This window comes from Aquila chrysaetos, chromosome 21 (assembly GCF_900496995.4).
Source record: "Aquila chrysaetos chrysaetos chromosome 21, bAquChr1.4, whole genome shotgun sequence".
NCBI classification, from domain to species: Eukaryota; Metazoa; Chordata; class Aves; order Accipitriformes; family Accipitridae; genus Aquila; species Aquila chrysaetos.
The window spans coordinates 24,092,837-24,114,535 of NC_044024.1; the positions used below are offsets into that span (position 1 = coordinate 24,092,837).

Below are 21,699 nucleotides of genomic sequence, written 5' to 3' on the forward strand. Positions count from 1 at the left end.
GCAGCCCAGGAGTTTTTATTGCGGGGAAAGCGGTAGAAGGTACCGGTCAGAACCAGGAGCCTCTCCCGGTTCCTCCGCCTGCTCCAGTCCGAGCACTGGAGACACACGGGCACAGAGCTATCGCGCTCTCTTGCGCGGGCGGCGAAAGGGCTGCTCTTGCCGCTTGGGCGCAATTTCTAGCGCCGGCTTGGCTCCACTGCCAGCTGCGGTGGCCACGTCGGGGACATCCTCGGCAGAGATGGGCTGGATGATATGGCCCGCCCGGGTAATGACACGGGGGGCGGTCAGCTTCTGGAAGGCACGCTGCGTGTTCCACGTGGGGCCCACGGGTGTCCGGATGCTCTGCTCAAACTGCTGGTGCCTCTCGAAGGGGAAGGGCAGCTCGCTGACCTGCGGGGAAAGAGCGTGGTGGGGCTAACTCCCCCTGCAACCTGGCCCAGCACCCCAGGGGCTGCTTTCATCCCACGCTGCCAACGATTCCCACTTGTGCTGTGCTTCCAGCCCCCTGCTGACCACCTCGCTCCATCCCCTCCCTCTTCTAGCAGATCCCAGGAGGGCTGGCACAGCAGCAGCAGCCACCGTCAAGGGAGCAGCCCTGTAAACTCCTCCTCCCTCCATCACCCTGCCGGCCTCTGGGTTGTCAAAGCTGGAAACTAAGCGGACGGGCAGGGATTCAGGATGTTTTGGGAACGGGTCTGGGGAAGGTTCTGGGCCAGCCCGGGTGCTGGAGCGCTCGCCGCTGCCGCTCACAGAGGCCGGGCATCACCCACCTGATGTGCTGCCACGTGGATGTTGCGTTTCTCGCTCATGATGACATGGGGCAAATGCTGGTCCTTCCTGGGAGGCGCCGGGGGCGGCTTGAGCAGGAACCTGCTGGGCAAGTGAGAAGTCAGGCTCCGGTGCCGGGCTGAGGCACGCTGCTGCAGCTCTTCCGCACTTACCGTTTTATTTTCTTAGCGCTGGGCTTCAATCCCGTCCCTCCCCACTCGCCCCAGCCCGGCAGCACCAGGTTCACCGGCTGCGGCTTCGCAGCCTGCTCTGCCTTCCGCTTCTCCCGGCGGAAGTCAGCGACGACGTCGTCCCCGGCGAAGGCCTCTGTGATGACCCCTCTTTGGTCGATGCCACCCTCCTGTGGAGAGAAGGGTCAGTCCCCTGCAGTCAACCCTGCCCTGGGACCAAGGGGCAGGCCCGTCCTGCTCACCTCCTCCTCCATGACCACAGGTAGGCTGGGGCACTGAACCTCCTGGGACTTCCCAGACAGCACAGCCTGCAGGCTAATCATCTTCTTCTTGACCGGTGGTTTCTTGGCACGCCTGTTCTCAGCTCTGCCTTCCTCCTGCTGCTGCACTCGCTTCTCTGCTCTTGTGGCCGCCGGCTTCTCCAGCTCTTCCACACGCTCCTCTGAGGCCAGAGCCTCAACGTCCTCCATTGTCCGCACCCGGCCCAGCTGCTCCGACAGCAGGATCTCCTCCTGCGCCTGGGGAGGCTGCTCCATCCCTAGGCTCGCCTGCTCCTCGGCACAGACGGGGTGGACGGGGCTGTCCCCTGGCAGTTCAGAAACTGCCTCCCTCTCATCAGCACCTACGCGTTGAAGCAACAGGTGAGAAACGGTCACCCACGAGCAGGGAGTGAAAGAGCAGGACAGCCGTGTGAAACCGGGCAGAAAACAGCCCCCAGACCCCCCTTCCTTTGCCCAACCCTGCAGCACACCAGACCCGCACTGCTTGTGGCTGCGAGATCCTCACCTTGTCCCTCAGGGCTCCCTGCCTGCTGTTGCCGCACGTGCCGTTTCTGCGCAAAGTCTTGTAGCAGAGCTTCCTCCTCCGACATCTCCTCCTCCTCTACCTCCTCCTTGCTCTCCGCAGCACCAGGCACCGCAGCATCTCCGAGACCCTCTGGCACCTCAGGCTCCTCAGCCGGGTCACTGGGCCTGCCCAGCATCCAGGGATTAGCTCCGCTGGCACCCACAGAGACGGTGGGGACGGTCACTGAGGTGAGGTCCTCCTCAGGCATATCAGCCGGCTCCTCCTCAGGCAGCTCCACCCGCACCTTCTGCGTCAACTCCTTGTTCTTGGCCAGCTGCTCCTGCAAGGCCTTGCGGGCCTGGGAGGGGATCAAGACATTTCTAACGCAGGCCAGAAACAACACGCCAACCCTCCTTGCCCCACCTCAGCTGTCTCCCCCTTCCCCAACCAGAACTGGAGACCTTATTGCGGCCTTTCAATAGATAAAGGGGGCTTATAGGAAAGACGGAGACTTTATACCAAGGCTTGTGGTGACAGGACAAGGGGCAACTGCTTTAAACTAAAAGAGGGTAGGTTTAGATTAGATATAAAGAAGAAATGTTTTTCGATGAGAGTGGCGAGACGCTGGAGCTGGTTGCCCAGAGAAGTTGTGGATGCCCCATCCCTGGAAGTGTTCCAAGGTCAGGTTGGATGGGGCTTTGAGCAACCTGGTCTAGTGGAAGGTGTCCCTGCCCATGGCGGGGGGGGGGGTTGGACTAGATGGTCTTTGAAGGTCCCTCCCCACCCAAACTCTTCTGTGATTCTGTGTTCTCACCTCCAGGTCATACTTAGCCATAATGGCTCTGGAACGGGCCCATTTTCCCTTGTTCTGGTGCTTAAGACTCATCCGCTCCTGGGGCAAGAGGAAGAGAAGAGCATCAGAAAGAGCACCCTCATGAGCAGGGACTTCCCAAGGGGCGGGGGAGAAGCGCAAAAGCAGCACCTGCATCCTGAGCTGCTCCAGCTCCTCCAGCCTCGCCAAGGCGGCCTCAGGGTCCGACTTATGCAGCAGCTCAAACTCCTTTAAGGCCTTGCGTCTCTTGCTTTTTTTCAGCACGCGATGGTACCTGCAGAACAAGGGCAGAGAGCCAGCAAGTGAGACCTCATGGTGCCGGGGAGGCCTTTGGGAACGCAGCACTGTTCTGGGCAGGAGGCTGCCCAATACGTTGCAGATGCCGAGAAGGAAGGGGGCCGTCCTGCCTTCCTCTGTGTTTTGGCCATACCCACGCACTGGACAGGGTCGGCTCCAGCGCCAAGGCCGGCACCTGGCCCTCTCCCGCCGCACCCAGCCCAGCAAGGGCAGGGCCTTACTTCTTGCTTTTGATCTTCTTCTCTCGCCGAGCCTTGGCTTCGTAGTAGGACTGCACGACCCGAGCCTTCTGCAGCTCTGCCCGCCGCTGCCGGGCCTGCCAGGGAGTGCAGAGTGAGGGCAAGTGCCAAGGAAGAGGCCTTCAGAGCCAGGGGATGGCAGTGGGGGGGAAAGCACTCACCTCCTCCAAGCTCATTGCCTGCAGCGAGGCAGTCTCCTCCGGCGTCAGGAGCGGGTCTGTGATGGGCTGCTGCGTCTTGTGGAGCAGTCCAAAGATCTCCTGCTCCAGGGGAGTTCGGGCCTGTTGGGGCAGAACAAACACAGCAAGACGATGATGAGAAAAGAACAACTGCAAGAGCCAACGCTCCCCTAGACATCCCTATCCTTCCTGGTGCCCCACAGCAGGTCCACAGGAGGGCCCAGAGAAGCGTGCGCCCCTCCTCCTGGGGGCTGGGGTCACAGCCCTGCTCATGGGTCCCACGCAACAGCCCAAGGCTCGCTACGGGCCTGCCTAGGTGCCCTCCCAGCCACCCTGCCAGGTTAGGGCAGGCAGAATTCCTCTGAAGGTAGAGAAATAGGCTTGCAGGCGGTGCTGACCGGGCAGCACCAGACAAGAAGCAGGCAGCAGGAGTTCCAGGCCACTCGACACCACATCCCACTGAAGTGGAAAGGGGCCTTTGGGCAGATCGAGGCGAGTGCCAGGTACGTGGGGAGCTCGGCAGGGGCTGCCTCTCACCTGAGCATCTGGACAGCTGGGAGAGCTATCAGGGGTGACAGTGACTCTCCTGCCAGCAGCATAACCCCCACGGGAACTCGCATTCAAACCCAAAAGCATCCTTCTTTCATAACAAAGATTTACAGATGTGCAGGCTTTGGCAAACCACCACCCCCACCCCCCCGCCCCCACCTCAGCACAAGTGGCCAAGGGCTACTAGCAAGCAGCTGGCTCAGTGCAGGGACTGAAAAACTGCAGACTCGGGCTGCGTGTCTCGGGCTGGAAGACTAAAAAGAAGAGGGGACAGAGCAGGCTCCAAACCCTCTACCCGGCTTCTCCCAGAGAGCATCTACACATCTGCTATGCTTGAGGAACGAAGAAGACTCCCCTTCTAATCTTCTGAAGCTCAGTGCGCACCTGCCCAGAGCCTCAGCTACAGGCTCGGCCTTCCTCACGCCTACGTCACTCCTCCCAGTGCAGCCAGGAAACGTCGAGCTGCCCCAGCCAATCCCTGGAAGCTGCGTGCCACCCGACAGCACTCACCTTCCATGCTGAAGCCACTTGCTCCAGGGGGACAACCGTAGCAATCTCCTGCTTCAGAGGGAAGACCAGCTGCTCTGCCCGTCGGTTCTGCAAGACCACCTGCTGCCATTTGCCCACGTCTTTAGAGGTCCTGACGTAGGCAGCTTCCCTCACAACCTGCAGGCAGGGGCAAGAAGGGAAAAGGATGAGCAGAGAAAGACTGGCGTGAAGAGTGAGAAAAGCCTGTCAGCATCAGAGAGGAGTAGAGGGGCACTCAGGGGCTCAGCTCTTCTGCCCTGTAAGGCCAGAACTTCCCTCTGCTGCCTGCCCAGGCCCACTCACCCGTTCTGCCTCCTCTTTGCTGAGCGGCAGCTCCACTGCCTTTTTCTGCTTCACTCTGGCCAGCTCTTTCTTCACGCTGCTCAGGGCGGATTTGGGACGGATGGGCTGCAGGAGCTCGGACAGAACCAGCTTCTCCCCAGCACCTAGACGAGGGTCCCGCACCACCAAGTCAAGGGGCTGCAGCTGCGTTCAGCCCAAAGACCCGGGGCAGACACAGCAAATACCAAGCCGTCAGCTGCGGGTGGGCAGCGCCGTCCCAGTTGGACAGTGGGAGTTCTGCCCAGCCTCCCAGGGATCTCACCTTTGCAGCTGACATTGAACTCGGACACCTGCACGCTTGCCTCCGTACGCTCTGCCAGCTTCCGCCTACCAGAAGAGAAAAGAAAATAAACCAAAAGGCTCCTCGCGTCCCCCCCCACGTGCTTCTCCTCCTACCTGCTGCTACGGCAGAGGCAGAAGCGATGGTGCCAGCAGGCCGGGGAACCGAGGGTCCTTCCTCCCACCCCCTTTTTCAAAGCGCTCCCGTGCAGCCTCACGGGGGAAACGGGGCTGGGGGGGGGGGGGGGGCGAGATGCAGCGCGGCTGCTGCCGGAGCCCCAGGGCCGAGCCCCGGGAGCCCCTCGGACACCCCCCACCCCCCTCACTCACCGCCTCCGTCCGGAGAGGGAGCTGACCGCCTCCAGGAGCTGCCGGTGCCGCCGCTCGTCATCCTCCTGCCCCTGGCACACGGCAGACGCGGTTAGCCCCGACCGCCGCTACCGGCAGCGGCGCCTGCCCCTCACCGCCAGGCCTCGCCCCAGGTCCCGGCTCCCCCGGCCAGGCCAGGCTGCCCTCCGCTGCGGCCGCCCCGGGACGCCTGGGACGGGGGAGCGCCCGGACCTCCGCGTACGGCGGCGGCGGCGGCTGCCGGAGGAGCCGAGCCCGGCCCAGCCCCGCTCACCTCCTCCTCGCCCTCGCTGGCGCTCACGGCCGCCTCCACGCCCAGCCAGTCCTCCGCCATCGCGCCGCACAGCCGGGGTCAGCCGGAAAGCGCCGCGCCGCGCCGCTCTCCTCGCGATCTTGCCGGAAAGCGCGCAGCCGCTTCCGCCCGGGCTGTCGCCACCCGCCGCGCTTCCGCCCGCCCTGCCTGACGTCACGGTTGCCGTGGCAGCGGGGCCCCGGCGAGCGGGGGCGGAGCGGGGGGGGCCGCGCCCCGGCCTGGCCCCGGAGCGGGGAGACCCCGGGGGTCCCGCCCGGCTCCCCGGGACACCCGTGGTTTCTCCGGGGAGAGCGGACGGGCGGAGGCGAGGACCCCGGGACCGGCTCCCCCGCACCGGCGGCTTCGCTGCCCCGCTGGGCCCCGGACTTTTTGGAGCCTTTCGTGGTTTTTTGGTTTGGTTTTTTTTGTTTTGTTTTGTTTTGTTTGTTTTTACGGGGTCCGGTAGGTCGCAGAGCTGCTCCCGCAGCAGAGGCCCCAGGCATCCTTCCTCCTCCTCCTCCTCCACCCCTGCCTGCGGGCCGCCCTCCCGAATCGGGCCCCAAAGCGGGGGGGGGGGGTAACGAGCTGACCCCCGCTACTTCAGTCTCCATAGCAACAGCCGCCGGGAAAGTTCTTTTTTTTATTTATTGTTTTTGGTTTGGTTTTTTTTTCCCCCTCGGGTTTGAAGCGCCGGCCCTGCCTCCGCCGGCAGCCACGCACCCCGCCGGGCGGGCGGGATCTCCCGCACCGAAACGCAGGCTCTGAGCGTGCAAAACACCGGGAAAACGGGTGTGCGGACCCAAAATGGGGGGGGGGGGGGGGGAACGCCCCCGCCCGGAGGGACCAGCCCGGGGTGGGGCTTCACTCCCGAGCCCCGCCGGCTGCCCCGGCCCCCCCCGGAGCCGCCGCCACCCCCTTCCCCGGTCCCGGCCGCTCCCGCCGCACCGGGGCTGCGGCCTCCGCCGCCCCCCCTCCCCCGGCGCCGCCGTGCCCCGCCCCCGGCCACGTGCCGAACCCCGGGGCGGCCCCGCCCCCCGCCCCGCCTCCCCTTGTCCGCACCGGGGCGGGGGGTGGGGGAGCGGCCGCGGAGTGACGTTGCGCGCGGCCAACGGGAAGGCGGGAAGCGGCGGGGCGGGGCGGTGAGCTGTGAGGGGCCAATAGCTGGCGCGGCCCCGCCCCCGCGGCGGCGCGGGGCGTGGCGACCCCTCCCGCGGCGCTGAGGGAACGAGCGGCCCGCCCGGCCCGGCCCGGCCCGCCCGGCGCTGCCCGCACCGGCACAGGGTGAGCGGCGGTGGCGGTGGCGGCGTCGCGGGCTCCTTCCCCTTCCCTTCTCCTCCCTTCCCTCCCCTCCCGGCCCGGGTCCGGGTCCCGGCGCGGTCCGCGGGGCGGGGGCTGCCCCGTCCCCTCCCCTCCCCTCCCGGTGGGGCCTGTGTGGGGCCACCTTGCCGCCCCTCCCCTCCCGCCGGGCTCTCCCCTCAGGGCCGAGGGTTTCCCTGGCCGCGCCCTGCCCCCCCCCCCCCCCTTCCCCGGTGGGTTTCCATGGCGACACCCCTCCCGGGGCGCGGGCGTTTTCCATGGCGACGGCCGCCGCCCCCCCCCCCCCCTCCCGCCGTGGCCCCGCCGGTCCGAGCCGCCGCCGCCGCCCCGGTGCTGAGGCGTTCTCCTTCTCCCCCCAGCCCAGCCGAGCCCCGCGGGGCCCCCGATGATGCCGGGGGCGCGGGCGGCGGAGGAGCAGCGCCTGGACGTGTGGCGGCCGCCGCCGCCCCAGTGAGGGCCCCGCCATGTCGGTGATGGTGGCGAGGAAGAAGGTGGTTCGGAAATGGGAGAAGCTGCCGGGCAGGAACACCTTCTGCTGCGACGGCCGCATCATGATGGCCCGGCAGAAGGGCATCTTCTACCTGACGCTCTTCCTCATCCTCGGCACCTGCGCCCTCTTCTTCGCCTTTGAGTGAGTTCCCCGCGGCGGCCCGGTGACCCACGGCCCCGGGGACGGGGCTTGGTGGGGGCTCGTCTGCCCGGTGGCCCCGGGAGAGGGAGGGGAGCCTGGCGCGGTGCGGCTCTCTCTGGCGGGACCTGCCGCTTCGCCCTTAGCAGATTGACCCCGGCAGTTTTGGGGGAGGAAGGGCCCCGCCGGAGCTTTCCCCTGGCTTTGCCTGCGATGCGACGCTGGCTCTTTGTCCCACACGGTTGTGCTTCCCTGCGTTTGGGACTTGCGGGTCCCTTGTCCTGAGCGCAGCTAGAGGGGACAGGGCTTTGGGGCGCGCTCCCTGCTCGGGGACGGCCGGGGTGCAAGGGCACTGCTGTCGCAGCGGCCGAGGCCAGCGCGGGCCGAGCGGCGGGGCCGAGCCTGCGTCCCTGCAGCCCCCGGCTCAGCCCAATTAGGGAGGTGACCCAGCCGGAGAATCAACAAAATAAGGAGCGAGCTTGGTGGCACCGGGGTTTAGTGCTGATCCAACTTGCCCTGCAGCTGCCTGCTAGCTAGGTGTTGCAGAGTGCTGCGCTACAGCAGACCCTCCCGTGAGCTGAAGCCCTGGTGTTTGGAGAGGATCTGGCCACCCTCCTAGGTCAGCTCAGCAGCCTAAAGAGCTGCGGCCGAAGTCTCGGATGCTGCCAAAAGAGCAGGACCTGCCCCCTCCCTACAGCTCTCCTGGGTGAGCTGGGCTGGGGAACTGATCTGGCCTTAGACTAGTCCTACAAAAAAAGCAAACAAAAAGGAAAAAAAGCCCGTGTTTGCCTAAGCACCGATGTTGCGGGGAGGGGGCAGGACTGCCCCTTTTGCCTCCTTTAAGGATGAGCTTGGATCAGCTAAACAACCATGAAACTTTCCTTCCTCTGTTTCCATCAGCATGTTTATGTTGTTCTTAGGGAGGCGAAGGTCCTAAACAGTGTTGGGTAATGCAAAAGCTCTTTAAGCCAGGAAAGCAAGCGGAAGAAACTGCTCGCTGGTTAAGCCCTGGCTATTCCTCCAGATACATAAAGCTCTTGGCCCAGATGCTGGCCTCCTAGACATCTTCCCCAGACCAGGGGACTTGTCTCAACTTCCCCTGGCCTGGCATTGCTTTCCCTAGCTCCTCTCACTAGCGGATATCGCTGGCAGCCTTGGAAAGGGCTTTCTGGAACAGTCTGCCGAGGCTTGCCACATCCCAACATTAGCGATGAAGTGGCTAATGTCGGGTCTCAGTCAGGTATGAGACTGGTTTTTCTGCTTAGTCGTTGTGTAGCTTTGGAGGCAGGCGCCGTACAACTGTAATGCGAGGTGTTGGGGTTCCCGAGTGTGGAAGGGCCCAAATTATCCCTGACTCAGTCTGAATTCAAAGGTATGAAATGACACCGCTGTTTGTTTTGTTGTTTGGGTTTTTTTCCCATCTGAAAAAATGGGGCTAAGACTTCCTGCCTTGCAGGAAGAACTAATAAGTGTTACTGCTCCAGAAACGCTTATTACTGCTCCAGAAACACTTATTGTGAGGGATAATTGCTCTCACTCCCTGCGGAGCCTGTCCTTAGCAGAAGAGCGAAGCCACATCCCGTTCTGCCACGTTTGCCCCTGCCAGCTGCCCGCCGTGGTTGCGTGGGGCAGAGCAAACCAGGGCTGCCTTTCCAGTCCTCGGCCGTGTCGGCAGAGTCGGCGGCGCGATGGTTAGTTTGGCTGTGGGCGCAGCGGGTACGTGACTGGAAATTCTTTGAGAAACCCCTTCCCGTGCTCTGGGAGGCAGAGGCCTGAGGAGGGGTCGCTCGCACCCAGACGTGCAGGACGTGCCTTCTGCTCAGAGCTGGAGGGTGTCCTCTGCGGGGGCTGCTGGCCCAGGGGAAGTTTTGCTGGGAACAGGATCGTGTCTGAATTTTAGTAAAATCGGCTGAGTGGTTTCGACTGGGGAGATGAGGAAAAGTTTGGGGAAATCCACAATATCCGTTTGGTTCTCTCAGTGCACAACACCTTAATGTTTTCTGTTTGAAAGAGATGGGTTTGTTTTGAAATTGTTTGGGGATTTTTGAATTTGGGATAGGGATGAAATGTTGCCTTCCCAACCAGAAACACTCCACAACGTCTGTTTCACTGACCAAGCTGAGAAGATGAGCAGCTTGGCTGCTCGAGACCCCTGCTTACCCTGTGTGCCTTCTGCCTGCGTTAGGGTGCTTTTGCCTAAGGGTCTCGGCCTTGATCTTTTCGCTGTGTTTCCTATTCATTTCAGCTTTTGGCAAATTCTTCAGCATTTGCACGGAAATTCGTGGTTTCCTCCCCCCTTAAAGTTTGTGCCACAGAGGAACAATTCGGGTTGTTAGGATCTGGTTTTGGAGAGAAGCAGACTGTGGTGGGTGGAGGAGTCCTTTTAATTCTTGTACACTCACTGCAGGGGTGCCTGTGTTGTGAATGCTTATTTCATTCAGCTGAATCACTTGCGCAGTCACACCTTGTCTAAACAAGGCTTGGGGACGCCTGAAGCCAGAAAATGTCTCGCTACGCGATCCAAGCCAGTGCGGGTTTGATCCTCGCCCTCCAGGCTGCTCTGGCTCGGCTCTGATTACAAACACTGTCGCTGGAGAGCCGGTGGTGACTGGCATCGCACGTCATGAGATAAGCCACCGCGTTCGTCGCTGAAAGAGTCCTCCCTAGCCATGAAATGACAGCCTCTCTGTTTGGGCTGCTGCTGGTGGTATTTTTTTTTTTTTTTCCTCCAAGTAGTTCTGATGCCATCGGCTCATCTGCTGTGTCTCCAGTTGAATGGTCTGAAGCTGCCTCAGCCCCACGTGTGGGAATTTTTATGTTTTTATCCCCTAGACTGCAAAGCTGTGGTCTGGAATCGGGTAAGGCTTTTCACTGGGGAGCGAGTGTGACCCAGAGGGCTGACTGGGCTATCAGTGCTGTACCTGGAGGTCCGGCTCCTCCCTCCCAGATAAAGCAGAGGGCCGTGGAGCTGTACTGGCTCCTGGGGAAGTGCTCTGCTGCGATCAGAGTCCTCTGCCCAAGGGCACCTCTCTCACCACCAGCTTGGCAGAAAGCAGCTCCTACGGCTCAAGGGCTGAGGCTGGTCCCTGCAGGGTCCGAGACCTATATTTAATTGGGTCTACTCTGTGACCGTAATGTGTCACATAAAATTCTGTTTAATATCCTCTTGGCATTATTTCAGACACTTAATGGGTATGTCAGCTTTCGTGATGGGGCGCTTAGTTGTCTAACTATGCTTGTGGTATTCGAGCACGAGGACAAGCCCGGGTAAAGCACTTGTGAAATCCATTTGGGAATTAAGATGATGGGATGTAGCGTCCTCTCTCTGGCTGCTGGGAGTTTCCTCTTTGCAGTTTGCCAGGGTGTCTGTAATGGCCCTCCTGAAGCGAGAGTTCTCCATTCAGCTCTCCAAAGCAGCTGTGAGAGAACTGGATTTCTTTTGTCTTCAGCTTTTCAGCACAAATGCTTGATGTTTGTAAACGTTACACGCAAGATAGCGCCAGCAATGCCAGGCTCCTGCGTACGGAAAGGGGCTGCTGTTTGCTTTTCCAATAACCAAGCATGTTTATCACTTTATTTTTTTTTCCTACTTTCTTAGCTATGTAGAGATTAACATTTCTTTGTTTTCTGATGAGTTGAGAAAACCTATGCTGACCCCTCATGTGACCTAATTTTTTTTTTTTTTCTTTTTTCCCCCCAAAGCCCAAAGATCCAAGATTTTACACTGATAAAGAGGTGCTTCTGAGATGGCTTTTACCTCTGGTTAGGTCTATGTCAAGCATTGTCAAAAGTTACACACAAGTTGATCGGTGCTTCTTAGTAGTTATAGTTTCTCTCGATAGAGGTAAGCTTGTTGGTATCCAGAGTTCTGCTCGCGAAGACGTTTCTGCGTGAAGTGGCTGCTCCTGGGTTTTTGAATTGCATGCCCTTTTTCTTGTACACGGGCTCCTTTTCGGAAGACAACTTCGCTCTCCCTGCAGCGTGCATGTCCTCTGTAGCACCACCATTCCCCACACGGATCTCGGGGTGCTCTCTTGCCTGTGTGGAGACTTGAGTGTAGCTGGGAAAAGAGCAGTAACGTTGGCATAACGTTTCTGTCTCCTGCCTGAAGTCGGCTGCCGCATCGGTTGGGTTGGAAGCGCGTGGCATGTGCTCACAGTGGAACTGCACTTGAAGTGGGTCTCTAGCGAGCATTTTCTGTGTCACTGTTGACAGACGGGGAGAGTTTCTGTAGACAGCTCCAGTTCTGCCTGAGTGCTGCTTGGGAAAGGGCCCCAAATTGTAGCATTGCAGTGCAGCGGTTACCCAGGTTTTCAGAGCAACGGTTTCCGCACTTACCGCAAGTACATCAGCCTCTGGAAGTCGTCCCAGGTCTGGGAGGTGCAGATGACTGTAAGTGCTCTGGTGAGGGTCAAAGATTTGGTAAAGATACTGCTTTGCTTTGCTTTGCTAGCGTTCCGGACGAGTACACAGGAAAGTTAAATAGGTGATTTGCAAGTGAGATGTAAATGAATTGTACAAAAGAGTTTCCGCTGAACCCTGGAGGGACCTGGCCGTGAGATGTGCTGCCTGATGGCTGTGGCTGAAGACCACTTCCATGGGGGCTGGTGTGTTTGTTTTCCCCTTCCTCCAGAGCTTTGCTTAACGGGCTGGTTACAACAGACCTTCCCAAGTGGTCGCAAAATAACCGGTCAAGCAGTCCTTGCACCATGAACTCATGGCACCTCCCAGCTGCTGCTTCTTGCTGCTTCCCAGCCAGCCCCCCCATTCTAATGATGTCTTTGTTTAAGCCTTTCTCACCCCCCAGTCATTATGTCTGTGTCCGTCGCCCCCCCCCGCCCCCCATGATGATGACTTGTGATAGTGCTGTTATTGTCTGCTATTAGATGACAAAATGCTCAAGAACACAGATATTGCACACTGGGAGCGGAGGAGGAGCAATATCCTTACATGCCAACAGTGTGTCTCTGTTGACTCTCAGCTCTCCCAAACAAAAGATCTTTAAAATGTCTGGTACTTAGCAGTGTAAATGAATTGCCGAGCGTAATCGTGCTGTAGACAAGGCATAGACTGAAGATTCCCCAGCACTAGTGAGTACCAAGTCAAAACCTCACATGGTGGCCTTACCTGTTGCTCAGCCATTCTGGACAGCACTTGACTTTCTCTGCCATGGCAGATGCACTGGGCATGTTCCCTGAAAGACACCTTCCTCAAAGCAAGGCTCTGTCGGCGCAGGGAAGGACAGGAGGCACGTGGTGGGCTCAGTGTTGGGTCTCGGGATGCAGTTTCAGTGTGGTGGGGGTTTGTCTTGCTTGTGCATCTCTGACCTCGCCTCCAGGCCGTGTTTGTGCCGAGGGGATGCAGCAGCGCTTGCCAGCCCTGCTACCTGGGGAAGCAGGAGGGCCCTGCTCAGCCCCCGCTGTGCCAGGGCACATGTGAGTGACGGGGTTGAGCGTCCAGCACAGTGCCTGGATGTTTGCTTCGTGCCGGAGAGACGATGGCAACAGCACAATGGCTTTGCTGAGCAGACATCTCATGCGCTTCAGTGAATGGAGGCCGAAGGAGCTAGCGTTAATCCCTCCTTGTGTGAGTTTCTTGGTATCTTTTCCTCATCGGACAGGAGAGCAGGCATCTGGTGTTTTCTGGGGCTTTGTCCTTGTCCTCCCCCCCTGCCCACCTCCAGGCAGACAGGCAGTCTGTCTGGAATCGCTTCTCTCCCCTCCTGAATTGGGGACCTAACCTGCCTGGTGCCTGTGCCACGCTGGGAGCTGGATGGATGGAAGGACTGGATACCAGCTGGATGGTGCTGTTTCCCTTGCTGCAGCATGGAGGACTGTGGCTCACTCATCTCTTTCATCTCCTAAAATTGCAGAGGTTTCTTCCCATTCCCACGCCACGCTCTGCGGTGTGGTAACATCAATCTTGAGGCCACTCTTGCTGTGCCTCAGGGACAGCAGGACTTGCTGCATCCCCAAAGGGCAGGTTTCCTTACAAAGATGCATAGGAAATGGTCAGCAGGGAGTGAGTCACATCCCACGCTCGTGCTCATACGCAGATTGAGCGGGGACCGTGCGGGTCGCTGCAGGGACTGATCCTGTTTATTCTTGAGTACTGCTGTGTAAAGCTTTCAGGTCTGTGCTTGGGAGAGTACACCCGGCACGGATCATGTGCTTGCAGGTAATAAATCTCTTTGCTGACAGTACCCTGAAGAAACTTATAAGGCATTAGTGTATATCTGAGGCTGGAAGCTCTGGCGCAGTTTTGGCTCAGCTTTAACACAGTTCGTGAATCCATATTTTAAGCCCGTGATATGTTCATGTTGTTACAACAGTTATAAAAGCTGTTGTGTCAGCTGGACAAGGGTCAAGCTGCAGCCCTTCGGGGCAGACCGTGTCCAGCTTTTCGAAGAATAAACCCATATTCCTTCCCAAAATGGGATCCAAGGTTTCTGTTTAATTGCTGACTGACTTACAGCTCTCTTTCTAGACTTTGCCCTTGCAAAGGGAAAGCAAAGTTATCTTAGGCTGGCTGCCTAAAGACGGTAAGCTCAGCCTTCCGGCCGCTCAGCCTGGCTTCAAATGTAGGCAGGACTCTGCACGTGGATGACTCTAAGGGTTGTGTTGTTTTGAGTAACCGCAGAGTTTGCAGTGTCTAAAATTAACAGCACTGGTTTAGGGGACAGGCCCTGTGCATCGCTGTGGACACTTCATGTTGCAGTTGTGGCCAAAGCATACTGTAGCTTCAGTATGCAGCCCTTTCTGTACCTTGTCGCACGCAGGGGACAGTCACTGCAGTCAAGCAATGGCAAATTAAAGCCTGGTGAGCCTTCCTGCAGCGGATGGTGGGCTGGCAGAATTCGGTGCTGCAAAGGAACCAGCTGGAGCTAGAAACTTTATTGCGTTCGCAGAAGCTATGGGTGGGAAGGCTATCTAGAATTAAATAGTTAATGCTATGGATGTTGTAGAAATCGCCTTGCTCAGGATGACAGACCCACAGGGGAGGGTAATCCCATGCCTTTCACCACAGCAGCCTTACGCTTTCTTGGAGAGCAGCTGTGGAGAGCGGGAGTCTGGGTTGGATCCTGCCCTGTGGAGTCAGGGCTTACTGGAAAGCCTGGGTATGCAGCTTCATTGGGAGGAATCTGGGGAAGCAAGGCATGCAAGGAGGGGTGAAATTTTGCACAAGTGTTGGGATTTGGGTGGGGTTTCCCTTAAACCGTAGGAAACCTCTGTAGGAGCTTCAGCCCAACATAAATGGGGTTTTCTGAAGGAATTGGCCTAAAAATATGTTTTCTTTCAGCCCAGTACATCTCTAAACCATGACTTCTGTACAGGCCTTCTGCACATCCTGTGCTGCAGTGCCCATGGAGACATGTTTGCGGGTGTCCAGAAGTGACATGGGCCACAGTGAGATTAATATCCTTGCTCCCTTTGCACTGCCTCAATCAGCCGGATTAGTAACACAAATTCCTCATTGGACTTTTCTGTATTTGTAAAGCAAACAAACCTTATGCCGTGTTTCCTCTTTCGAGCTGGGGTTGTCTTGGGGCAAGAGCCTTTCTGCTTTATTTGGAGCATTGCCTCAGAAAAGTCGAAGGAAGCCAGACATCTTGTTGCACGGGAATGTTGCACTTCCATGTGAATCCGTTCCTGAGAAGCACAGGACACAGTTAATCCCTGGAAAGTAATTTCTGTGGTACTGGAAGCTGCTGCCTCTTTAGGGGACAGCCAGAGATTCCCACCATTCCAATGTGCTTCCATGCCTCCCAGCTCTCTCCAGTGGTGGGCTCTTGGACCAGGCTATGGGTGCTTCTCCTGGAGGTATGGTCCATCCCTTGGCAGCTGGTGGCAGCGGGTGTCCTCTGGGCAAGATCCCTCTAGCTGGCTGGTTGCATTTCTGGCGTCACCCGTGACTCTGAGCAAAATGGGAGCTGGAAACAAAACAAAATGCTGGGAAGTATTCTGTGCCTGGCTGGTTAAAAACATGGTGGTACTTTGATTGTGGCTGGTTGTTAGAGCTGCCCCAGGGGTATTTCCCAGTGGTGGTGGGATCAGAAGGAAGTGCTGAAGAGCTTCTCTTCTCTGGATGTAACCAGTGTTCAGAAAAGTCTGGACTCTGATACCTTGCCAGGCTTTCAGGCCCTGGCTCGGGCAGATCTTGCAGTGGTCTGATTCATCGCCTCCTGACGTTTCTCTGCAGGTGTCGGTACCTGGCAGTCCAGCTGTCCCCAGCCATCCCCGTGTTTGCAGCAGTTCTCTTCCTATTTGCCATGGCTACGCTCCTGCGGACGAGCTTCAGTGATCCTGGGGTGATCCCAAGAGCCCTGCCTGACGAGGCAGCCTTCATCGAGATGGAGATTGGTGAGTGCAGAGCCAGCCAAGCTAGTAACAGCTGGAAAAGCCTCTGTATTTCTGGCGTATCTATAGGCTACACTCTCTGGAGAGCCCTTCTTCCCAGCTGGCCCTCCAAAAGTGAGGATTGCCCCAAATGGGGCATCTTGCCACCTGCTGGCTAATTCTGCTTGGCTGAGTCTCAAAAAGATGGTGCGATGTACCTGCTTCCCTTTCTGGGAACCTTTTCACATGCTGTTTTCTGTCTTGTAGCTGTATATGTATAAACTGAGTTTGCTTTCAGGAAGGGGTGCTGGAAGCTTGGTGTGGGCCTCTTGATCCTTCAGGTAGAGAGGAAGTTTGGTAGATGCGGGTGACACATCACACCACCCCCCAGCCCTTCTCAATATGCCCATGAAAGCTCTGGCATCCCTTTTCCTGCCTCCAAGCTGCCAGGCTGGCTCTGGACCGCGTGAGCAGAGCTGCAGCCGCTGGCTCTAGACCCAGCAGGCTCTGATCCCGCTGGTAGGAAAAGCAGGGAGGCGAGTTGTCATTCTAGGCCTGTCGTGTTGTAGCAGCAGGTCTGATCTCTGCTTGGTTCCCTCTCTCAGAGGCCACCAACGGGACCGTGCCGCAGGGTCAGCGTCCGCCCCCACGGATTAAAAACTTCCAGATCAACAACCAGATAGTGAAGCTGAAGTATTGCTACACATGTAAGATCTTCCGTCCGCCCCGTGCCTCTCACTGCAGCATCTGCGACAACTGTGTGGGTGAGTAGAAGAGGTTGCGCCTGCTCCTGCACCTGGGTGTTAGGTGAAAGTCTTTGGAAGAAAACAGGTGAAGACCTGCACCCGGTTCGCTCCGTATCGGGTCTCACACTGCGCCTGCTGAGCAAGTCCGGAATGGTGGTGTGTGAACAGACGGGGCAGTCTGCCTCATCTTAAGCTCAAGGAGCTTGAGATTTGCTCAGAACCTGAAGCCAGATGGTTCATCTTTGCCAGTACTTCTTTGGGAATAACTAGTCTAACTTAAGTCTAACTTGTCCATGGAAATGTGCAGTCCATTTTTGAGTTTCACTGAACTGCTGGCCTTGCTGGGCTAGAGGGTTCCACTGGAGAGCTGTGTCTTGCATGAAAGCAGCTCCTTGCATCAGCACAGAGATTCTGCTGTTATGTTGAGTGCCCCTGTTTTTTGTTCTCCTTGCTGCATAGCAGAGGCTCTCTTAGCCCCTTTGCATATCATGATTGGCTCGTGTTCAGCATCCCTTCTCAAGGAAGAAATCTCGTTCTTTTGGATCCCTTTCCTCCTCTGCAGGTTCCCAGCCCTTTGAGTGTTTATGCAGTTCCTTGAACCCTCTGCTAATTATTCTGGTAGGAGTAAAGTGGCACGTGGGTTAGATAAGAACTTCTGAACCCCCAGACCTTCATCTAACCTGTGTGCTGCTTTAGTAAAAGCTATTCTACCTCAGGGCTCTGGGAGAGAAGACGTACATGGGGCCAAGCTCTTAAACTCTATCTTAAAGTGCAAAATGACTCATTAGTAAAATGATTTTGCACTTTCTTACCTGGCCTCCCCTTCTGGAAAGGGGGTCATGATGTGGGGCCCTGAGTTAGCAGAGGGTTGGACTTGATGGCCCAGGGAGTCCTTGTCAGCCTTGGAAATTTTTGAGTTCGGGGCACAGGAGTAAGCATCTGGAGGCAGGCAGGACCGTGCTAGAGCAGCACTGATCTCCATCTTTGCTTTCACAGAGCGCTTCGACCATCACTGTCCCTGGGTGGGCAACTGCGTGGGGAAGAGGAACTACCGCTATTTCTACCTCTTCATCCTCTCGCTCTCACTCCTCACCATCTACATCTTCACCTTCAACATAGTCTACGTAGCACTGAGTGAGTCTGGCTGTGGAGAGGTGGATGGCTGGGCTGGCTAAGGGAGCGGGGGGATACAGATGGTGTTGCGAATGCAAAAACAATGGAGTGGGAAAGGGAACTGGACTCGGTGCGATGTTCCAGGGAAAAGAAATATCTCTCTTTGTATTGCCAGAATCTCTGAAGATTGGGTTTCTGAACACGTTGAAGGAAACCCCAGGGACATATCCTTCCACAGTGCAGAGGGGTTGGCTTCTCCAAATCTGGGGGTTAGTGTGAGCTGTGTTATGGAGGGGCTGGAGCCTTGATGCCCAAGCTTCTCTAAGGAGTCTTTCAGGGCATTTTGCCCCACGATTACAAGGCGGGGAGCAATTTTGTGGCTTTTGGGAGGAGGGTAAAACAGAAAACCATGTCTAGGAGAAGAAGAGAAGTTAGGGTAGTGTGCCTGGGGTAGCGACAGAGCTGGGTTGGGACTGTTCCCAAGCTGTTCCCAGTCCTTAACTGTCCTCACTGTACTGGAGGTGCTCATCTGTTTCTTCACGCTGTGGTCGGTGGTAGGGTTAACTGGGTTCCACACCTTCCTGGTGGCACTGAATCAGACAACCAACGAAGACGTAAGTAGAGTCTTTCTGTTCCTCTGAGCCATCTCTGTTTCTCGTCGCTTCCTCAGTGTGTCACGGCTGCGTCCACCTTGCTGACGTGCCCTGCAGGCTGAGGCAGCGCTCCACGGGCTGGGGGCAGGTGTCGGTGGAGCAGACCTGAGCTTGTGCCCTGACCGTTGCAGATTAAGGGTTCCTGGACTGGGAAGAACCGCGTGCAGAATCCCTACAGCCATGGCAACATAGTGAAGAACTGCTGTGAGGTGCTTTGTGGGCCTCTGCCCCCCAGGTAAGCTCTCGAGGGGCAGCCCTGCCATTTTTGCCCCCAAGGTCCCAGTGAGGGACTGTGAGGAGCTCTCCTTGCTTGGGCACCAGACCTGGCCACTCTTCTGCCAGCGCTGTGTGTGTTCAGGACATTTGGAGGTCACTTGAGACACGGCTGGATGCTCTGGGGAGGAAGGTCTTGTGTTGCTTTCCTCTCATATCTTCAGCGATTCAAGCTTGTGGTGTGCTCCCTATCACTGTGGGCTTGGGAAGCTGGTGGAGGAGTGGCTCTCCTTCCCTGGGGCAGTGTTTGGAGCGGAGGCTCTTTCCAGGGCACTTGTTTCAGTGGGCTCCCACCCTCTGAACTGGGCTGCTCTCCAAGGGGCTTGGTTTTCACAGGAGGAACATAAACACTGTAAACTAGGTCTGGGCTGTGCACGGCCTGTTTTGGAGAGGAACCCCTTCCCCAGTGTTTGTCTTCCACCAGCACTTTTCCTGCCAGGAAAAGAAGTCTGCTTCGGGGGAGGCGTGCGTCTCTGACGGTGTGATTCTGTTCTTGCAGTGTCTTGGACAGACGGGGCATCTTGCAGCAAGAGGAGAGTACAGCTCAGGAGGAGTCGTGCCCACGGGGGCCCAGCACTCAAGAGCCCACTGCTGCTCAGGGCCCCGGTGGGCAGGCAGAGGAGAGCAGCGCTCAGCAGAAGGATGGCAGCCTTCCTCACCTGAGCGCCGTGAGTGATTCCCTCTGCAGGGCCGGGGGGTGAGTGGGCTGCGCCTGCTTGGAGCTGCTGGTGCTTTGGGCCAGCAGAGAGAAAGCTGATGGTGTGACTTAGCAGGAACAAAGCAACATGTGGGGGCCTTGTCGAGAGGCTGCCGATGAAAAGCCCGTTGTGCTCTGGCCCTGGAAACCAGTGTCTCTTGATTTCCTCAAAGGAAATCACAGCTGGCTGACGTTTTGATGTCAGTCCTGCCATGAGAGTGCCCAGGAGCTGGCACCTATGGAGGCTAGGACGGGTTGAGGAGGGATGGGAGATTGCAGGCATCTTGTTTTGGCACTGAGTGCAAGCTGAAGGGCTGTCCCTGGGAAGGTCCCTGGCAGGTGTGGGATCTCCATCCTTGGAGAAAGCCATTGCCCCACTGGATGTGGTCCCGAGCAGCCTGCTCTGTCTTTGAAATTAGCCCCACTTTAAGGGTATGGTTGGACAGGAGACCTCCAGAGTGCCCTTCCCACTTAAATTATTCTTTGAACATGGTGGGAAATGGCTGGACCTACCTCTGCTTGGGCATGAGCTGCTGTTTCTCTGGTGGAAACAGTCCAGACCACTTCTGCTGGAGCAGTCCAGTGCTCCAGATCTTCATGAAGCTGCTGGTTTGCCTGTTTGGTGGTCCCTGGTTTCTCCTTTTCCCAAGCACAGCTGAGACCTCTACCTGGTGGAGCTGAGCTGGAGGCAGGAGCAGGGCAGCAGGGCCAAGTGTCTGTGTGCTCAAACAGATGCTCTGTATTGGGGTGTATTCATGCAAGTCACCGCTGTCTTCTCTCTCCAGGTCCCTGCGCCATCCCTGAGCAATGCTGAGATGCCTGAAGAGAAGCAGCTAACGTCTGGGGAGCTCCCAGTCCCATCCCAGGACGCTGGGCAAGCAGAGCACTAGCATCTGCTTGAAAGGGAGAACTTTCTTGTTTTGTCTAATCAAAGCTGGAAGTGATAGAGGAGAGGAGGAGATGGGCTGGATGGCAGGCAAACGATTCCTCATGGCCATTTTGCTTTAGTCATTATTCACCTCGATGTGCAGGCAGTGCGGGCTGGCGCTGGCCTTGCATGGTGTCAAAGGATAACGAGCGTGAGTAGCCCACCTTGGTCACCGAGGGGCACTCACCACCACTGAGGCTGGCCTGCCTGCAGGCCGAGGCAGGACCTCTTGCTCTGCAGGTTGTCCTGGATGCTAAATACCGGCTCGGTGGCTGGGGCTGTCCCTCCGTCTGGCCCCGACTCTTTGACGAGACGACTTGTGGTCAAGCAGCTCAGAAGCGACGTTAGGGTCGGCCTGCTCCCTACTGCTGAGGAATCCTGATGGGAAGGGGAAAGCAATTTATGGCAGTAGCGTCCTCTCTCCCCTCCTTCCTCCTTCCTCTAATCTGTGGCATTGTTTTATTGGTTAACGTGGCAGGGGTTGTCGGGAGACATTTTGGTGCCAAGAGGGCCAAAACAACCGGGAAGGAGTTCTGCTGGCAACGATTTTTAAAGTAGCTTCCTTCCCATGCTCCTTCTTTTCATGTGACTTAGCCGGCGTGAGAGCGGTCGAGACGGGGGCCTCCTTCCCCGGGGCTCACGCCTAACTGGGGGCTCAAGGGAAGGAGTGGGGCAGCCCGTCTTCCTGCCGCTTGTCCCCGCCCCGTGCCAGCCGCAGAGCGGTTGTGCAAGGGGTGTATCGAGCTGCAGGGAAGGGTCTGCCTGTGCCACTGGGTCTCTGGCTAGTGCCGGGGCTGCATTTGCTCCTGGGTGCCAGCGCCGAGCACAGGCATGCCCTCCCCTTGCCCGCCAGGCTGTGGCACGCCGCTCAGCCGCTGCTCTGCAGAACCTCAGCCCTGATTCTGTGTCGTGTCGTTGTGTCCCTCTCCCCCCTGCATTGCCCTGCATTTCTCAGCCATCCTCGACTGGCTTTCAGAGCCTTGAATCTCCCCTGGGCTTTGCCGGCTGTCCTGGGGCTGGCTGTGCGGTGCCAGCCATCTGCATCTCCTTGGCAGAGGAGGGAGGAGAGGCCAGGGCCAGGCGGTGGTGGGAGACCTCTGTGCCATGGCCAGGCTCCTCTTCCACTGCGACGCTCCCTGTCCCGCGCTTGGCAGCCGGGCTGGGAAGAGCCTCATGTCTGCAGGGTCCCCGCAAAGGCTGGCGATGGAGGGAAGGCCGTTTTGTGCCCTGGCAGCTCTCCATCCTGTACCACGAGTGCTGGGTACTTCTGTGCCTCCCCGCAGACATGTGGTGAGTGGGTGGCAGGTGGAGGATGTCCTGCCGGGGCAGTTCTGCTTGTTTCTCCGTGATGCTCCTGCCTGGCAGCGTGAAGTTGCTG

At 57.9% G+C, this 21,699-nt stretch overlaps 2 protein-coding genes across 3 annotated transcripts; one reads left to right on the plus strand and one right to left on the minus strand.

Moving 5' to 3' along the window:
* UTP14A (UTP14A small subunit processome component) lies at window positions 1–5,748 on the minus strand. Of its 2 annotated transcripts, XM_029997097.2 has the most exons (14): window positions 5,613–5,748; window positions 5,321–5,391; window positions 4,974–5,038; window positions 4,673–4,815; window positions 4,352–4,507; window positions 3,275–3,394; window positions 3,096–3,190; window positions 2,728–2,851; window positions 2,560–2,637; window positions 1,746–2,103; window positions 1,202–1,581; window positions 942–1,129; window positions 771–870; window positions 1–390 (listed from the first exon to the last, which is right to left on the minus strand). In XM_029997097.2, exons 1-14 carry the CDS (start codon window positions 5,670–5,672, stop codon window positions 118–120), a joined length of 2,211 nt encoding a protein of 736 aa, XP_029852957.1. In that variant the 5' UTR covers window positions 5,673–5,748; the 3' UTR covers window positions 1–117. The 2 variants fall into 2 exon arrangements, 1 of the variants encoding a protein (XP_029852957.1); XR_005931050.1 differs by having other exon boundaries at window positions 240–390; window positions 771–1,129; window positions 5,321–5,393; window positions 5,612–5,736.
* Window positions 5,749–6,800: 1,052 nt separating this feature from the next.
* On the plus strand, window positions 6,801–20,878 carry ZDHHC9 (zinc finger DHHC-type palmitoyltransferase 9). Its single transcript, XM_029997113.2, has 10 exons — window positions 6,801–6,911; window positions 7,307–7,578; window positions 15,775–15,935; window positions 16,517–16,675; window positions 17,654–17,791; window positions 17,946–17,994; window positions 18,282–18,384; window positions 18,555–18,658; window positions 19,196–19,364; window positions 20,179–20,878. Exons 2-10 carry the CDS (start codon window positions 7,412–7,414, stop codon window positions 20,281–20,283), a joined length of 1,155 nt encoding a protein of 384 aa, XP_029852973.1. The 5' UTR covers window positions 6,801–6,911; window positions 7,307–7,411; the 3' UTR covers window positions 20,284–20,878.
* The last annotated feature ends 821 nt before the right edge of the window (window positions 20,879–21,699 follow it).

Bases quoted from the DNA above. Each gene is read 5' to 3' on its own strand.
- ZDHHC9 (XM_029997113.2), top strand. From the start codon at position 7,412: ATGTCGGTGATGGTGGCGAGGAAGAAGGTGGTTCGGAAATGGGAGAAG. The intron at 18,385-18,554 runs GTAAGTAGAGTC...TGACCGTTGCAG, and splicing joins ATCAGACAACCAACGAAGAC to ATTAAGGGTTCCTGGACTGG. The intron at 19,365-20,178 runs GTGAGTGATTCC...TTCTCTCTCCAG, and splicing joins GCCTTCCTCACCTGAGCGCC to GTCCCTGCGCCATCCCTGAG.
- UTP14A (XM_029997097.2), bottom strand. From the start codon at position 5,672: ATGGCGGAGGACTGGCTGGGCGTGGAGGCGGCCGTGAGCGCCAGCGAG. The intron at 4,508-4,672 runs GTGAGTGGGCCT...CCCTGCCTGCAG, and splicing joins GCAAAGAGGAGGCAGAACGG to GTTGTGAGGGAAGCTGCCTA. The intron at 1,582-1,745 runs GTGAGGATCTCG...TTCAACGCGTAG, and splicing joins AGGGAGCCCTGAGGGACAAG to GTGCTGATGAGAGGGAGGCA.